The 5,121-nt window shown below is 37.6% G+C and overlaps 1 protein-coding gene across 1 annotated transcript in view; it reads right to left on the reverse strand.

The window, feature by feature from the left end:
• Nucleotides 1-612: 612 nt before the first annotated feature.
• Nucleotides 613-5,121, reverse strand: part of LOC111083973 (transmembrane and TPR repeat-containing protein 1-like) — a gene marked incomplete at its 3' end in the record, with an annotated part of 8,746 nt that continues 4,237 nt past the window's right edge. The window contains exons 2-4 of the mRNA XM_022380728.1: nucleotides 4,430-4,533; nucleotides 3,537-3,726; nucleotides 613-734 (exon numbers count right to left, since the gene is read on the reverse strand). Coding sequence (XP_022236436.1) covers nucleotides 613-734; nucleotides 3,537-3,726; nucleotides 4,430-4,503 — 386 coding nt within the window. The remainder of the gene's footprint in view (nucleotides 735-3,536; nucleotides 3,727-4,429; nucleotides 4,534-5,121) is intronic.

Raw genomic sequence — 5,121 nt, forward strand, 5'->3', positions numbered from 1 at the left:
AATAAACTACTCCCCATGTGATGCAGTATTTGGACCCACACCGGTAGTGAACGGTATTAATATTGTATGTACACCGGTAGTGAACGGTATTAATATTATATGTTTGCCCACACCGGTAGTGAACGGTATTAATATTGTATGTATACCCCACCGGTAGTGAACGGTATTAATATTGTATGTATGCCCCACCGGTAGTGAACTGTATTAATATTGTATGTACACCGGTAGTGAACGGTATTAATACTGTATGCCCCACCGGTAGTGAACGGTATCTATATTATATGTATACCCCACCGGTAGTGAACGGTATTAATATTGTATGTATACCCCACCGGTAGTGAACGGTATCTATATTATATGTATACCCACACCGGTAGTGAACGGTATCTATATTATATGTATACCCCACCGGTAGTGAACGGTATTAATATTGTATGTATACTCACACCGGTAGTGAACGGTATCTATATTGTATGTATACTCACACCGGTTGTGAACAGTATTAATATTGTATGTATACCTACACCGGTAGTGAACGGTATTAATATTGTATGTATACCTACACCGGTAGTGAACGGTATTAATATTGTATGTATAAGATCAGATCGATACCTCGGGATGTAAAGTGTTCTCTCGGCCACCACAAATCCCACTGTTACCAAGAGATTGGATGCTGGCAGGAAAGGAAGTATGAGGACCACTAGCGCCACTGACAACAGAATCCTTTCTCGCACCTGCATGAAAATAATTAAAAAATAAATTGGGTTTAATTCTGGTGAATGAAGCCTAAAATTTTGTATAACAATTTAATATAATGAACTGGACTGGAGACTTTTATGGACCTCGTGAGGACCTCAACTAGTATTCGACTCCACAGACGGTTGCAGTCCACAAAAGTATCCAGTCAGATTCAGTTCCTACTGTCTAAAATTGCTCTTACACGAACGTGTATAAACTATATCACATCAAATAATCTAAAACATTATTTGATTTCAATCGGTCCAGTGGTTTTTCAGTTATAAACAGACACACACAGATCTTCCATCTGTCCAGCGGTTCTCCAGTAATAAACAGACACACACAGATCTTCAATCGGTCCAACGGTTCTCCAGTTATAAACAGACACACACAGACCTTCAATCGGTCCAACGGTTCTCCAGTTATAAACAGACACACACAGATCTTCAATCGGTCCAACGGTTCTCCAGTTATAAACAGACACACACAGACCTTGGTCTGTGTGTGTCTGTTTATAACTGGAGAACCGTTGGACCGATTGAAGGTCTATGTGTAACTGTTTATAACTGGAGAACCGTTGGACCGATTGAAGGTCTATGTGTAACTGTTTATAACTGGAGAACCGTTGGACCGATTGAAGATCTGTGTGTGTCTGTTTATAACTGGAGAACCGCTGGATCGATTGTCACCAAAGTTGCCATTTAGCTTTAGGGCACCTGAAGAGTGGACACAGGGGGGGGGGGGTCGACGTTCGGACTTGACTAACGTTTCACCCCCTTGAGCCCCTATATTTGCTAGTGTCAATCGATGTAATAACTTTTGTTTAAAAGGGCGCAGGTTGACCATGTGATGAATCTCTTGATTTCAGAGCTAGCGAGTCTGGTTCGAATCTGTGTGATACCATAAAATCTTCCCCACTTTAAGCTGTGGAGGCGTGACAGTCAACCCATCCCTTAGCTTGGATGGTGGGTGATGGGGTGCCTTAGCTTGGATGGTGGGTGATGGGGTGTTGCTTCCCTCTGGTCAATTAAGGACGGCCTTACTGGCTTTATCATAGATAAAAAATGTAGTCTCTATGCCACTGTTCATCCATGATCTACATATCTACGCATGTTAGCAGCTAAATAACGGATTCATTAGGTAATATTTTATGACACAAACATGAACGCTTCATTCGATGATTTAATTATCTATTCTGCAGTAATACTAAGAAAACTTCAAAAAATATTAAACAGTTAATGTTACTTTTGTTGGCCGGTCGTGGCTAGCGTGCCGGACTGTAAATTCTAGGATCCCCTTGCCGTAAGATGGCGCTTCGGGGCCGTGCATGCATTACAAACAGGGGCACCCAAATCCCACTTTTCGATCAGAGTAGCCCAAGAGTTGGCGATGAGTGCTATTGACTAGCTGCCTTTTCTTTACTTTATCACTCCACGGCTTTGGAAGGTTAGCACAAATAGTCTCTGTGTAGGCTTAGCCAACTATCAGCAACGAATACACGTGAATCCGGAATAAAGAATAAATATATGTGAGAAAATGATTTTGGTCTATAATTTAAAAATCTCACACACTACATAATGCGCTAAATCTGCTCGGTCTTGAGCTAACTATGCATAGGCCAGGTGGAAAAAATGACCAGTAAGAGTGCGTGCGATGTGATCCGAAGAAGTGACCAATGAGAGGTCACTTCTTTCTACCATAACATTAACCACACTCTCATTGGTCACTTCTTCCGATCACAACATTAATCACACTTTCATTGGTCACTTCTTCCGATCACAGCATTAACCACACTCTCATTGGTCACTTCTTTCTACCATAACATTAACCATAAAATGAGAGCGTGGTTAATGCTATGGTAAAAAGAAGTGACCAATGAGAGTGTGGTTAATGCTGTGATCGGAAGAAGTGACCAATGAGAGTATGGTTAATGCTATGGTAGAAAGAAGTAACCAATGAGAGCGTGGTTAATGCTATGGTAGAAAGAAGTGACCAATGAGAGTATGGTTAATGCTATGGTAGAAAGAAGTGACCAATGAGAGTGTGGTTAATGCTGTGGTAGAAAGAAGTGACCAATGAGAGTGTGATTAATGTTGTGATCGAAAGAAGTGACCAATGAGAGTGTGATTAATGTTGTGATCGGAAGAAGAGACCAATGAGAGTGTGGTTAATGCTGTGGTACGAAAGAAGTGACCAATGAGAGTATGGTTAATGCTATGGTAGAAAGAAGTGACCAATGAGAGTATGGTTAATGCTATGGTAGAAAGAAGTGACCAATGAGAGTATGGTTAATGCTATGGTAGAAAGAAGTGACCAATGAGAGTGTGGTTAATGCTGTGGTAGAAAGAAGTGACCAATGAGAGTGTGATTAATGCTGTAATCGGAAGAAGTAACCAATGAGAGTGTGGTTAATGTTGTGATTGAACATATGTAAAAGATACACACAACAGTTATAATTTATTTTGATTAATTAATGTAATGAAACACCACTACAGACTGTAGATACTTTTTACATTTAGGTCCGTTGAAGAATCAAACGTAAGTGTGTAAAAAAACTTCGTAATAGGCCTAACGAAGTTGGCCATCTTTGTTGTTGTTTAGTTTATCAATACCTACCTCTTCTTACCTTCACTGTTGTTGTTTGTTTATCAACACCTACCTCTTCTTACCTTCACTGTTGTTGTTTGTTTATCAACACCTACCTCCTCTTACCTTCACTGTTGTTGTTTGTTTATCAACACCTACCTCCTCTTACCTTCACTGTTGTTGTTTGTTTATCAACACCTACCTCTTCTTACCTTCACTGTTATTCTGCTGGTTATGAAAATGGAACCAATTCCACCAAACAGAAAGACCGAACCCAGATTACGTTTATCCCAGATTGTCTCCACCAGGGGGATGCTTCCCATTTGCCAATCATACGATAGATTAGAAGGAAAGAACACCAGCCAAGCGTTGAAAGTAACCAAGTAGGTTTTGGTAAGAAATCTAGGTTTCGAAACGAAGTCAGAATTTTAAATTGATTAGTGGATAGAATAGTTTAATACAGATTTATTTGTTGATAAATTAGTCATTGATCAAAACTCGAATAATTCAACTTATTAATAATGTACACTTTGAATAATTAAAACATTACCTTTAAAATAAACAACAGTCGGTTGTTGGTGTAAAATAAAATAACATAATAATTTGTAATATCGTGTGATTTTTCTAACCGATAACTTGATAATTTAGGCTACATATTACTTACATTAAAGTTACAAAAAAAAACAACCTTTACTCTCCCAAGTAATGATTAAAAAACTATTTCAGACATCATGGAAAGTAAGTAAAGGTCGTTTTTTTTTCTCTCTCTCTCTCTAACTTTATTACTCAAATGTCTAAATCCCTCCACTATGCTCTACTAATGTTGCTCTATCATGAACAATATTTAAAATTACTTTACATGTACACGAACCAGATCTGGAATCTTTAATATTTCAATTTTTTTAAACACTGAAGAATACTTCAAAATAAGAGCTTCATTGACCAATCAGCAGTCAGCTGTTGGAAAACATCCCGCGACAACACTCGAAAGAGTAAAACTGGACTTACAGTTCTAATTAAATTGTTACTTTCGGATGAGATATGTATGATCAATGCAGATGAACGTTGCCATATAAGTGATATTGTGACGTAATTGCTCACCTACCTAGTGAGCAAAGAGGGTGAAAAGGCAGCAGGATTGTCTTGTGCTGAGAACGTTGGTAAAGAACCATGCAGCATCCATGTACGGAAGCTCAAAAGGGCTACAAGCTGTTAAAAAGTTTTTAAAAAGCGTTTATAGTCATTTTTAGGACAAAGTGTCAAAATGATAGTCAGTTTTCATTTTAAACTAGTTATAGTAATTTATTAACGGTAAACTTTTAAATAATGTATGCTAATTTTTCAAGTTAAACGTTTAAAAAGTGATAAACATGTATATTCAGTTTTAGGGTTAAGCGTTTATAAACTACTCAAGATAAATGTACAGTAATGGGAGTTTTGTGAAATCTATTTCAACTATAAATTAATGTACGAGACTCAAAAACAGAACACATTTCCAATGTTATGCTTTAAGAAGAGAAAATTATATTATACGATACAAAACTGGCTGTCATAGCACATTGTTGACAGTAAAATTAAACGATACAAAACTTGCTGTTATAACACATTGTTGACAGTAAAGTTAAACGACATAAAACTTGCTGCTATAACACATTGTTGACAGTAAAATTAAACGACATAAATCTTAGCTGCTATGACACATTGTTGACAGTAAAATTAAACGACATAAATCTTGCTGCTATGACACATTGTTGACAGTAAAATTAAACGACATAAATCTTGCTGCTATAACACATT

The sequence above is a fragment of the Limulus polyphemus genome, unplaced genomic scaffold, assembly GCF_000517525.1.
Source record: "Limulus polyphemus unplaced genomic scaffold, Limulus_polyphemus-2.1.2 Scaffold12502, whole genome shotgun sequence".
Classification (NCBI taxonomy): domain Eukaryota; kingdom Metazoa; phylum Arthropoda; class Merostomata; order Xiphosura; family Limulidae; genus Limulus; species Limulus polyphemus.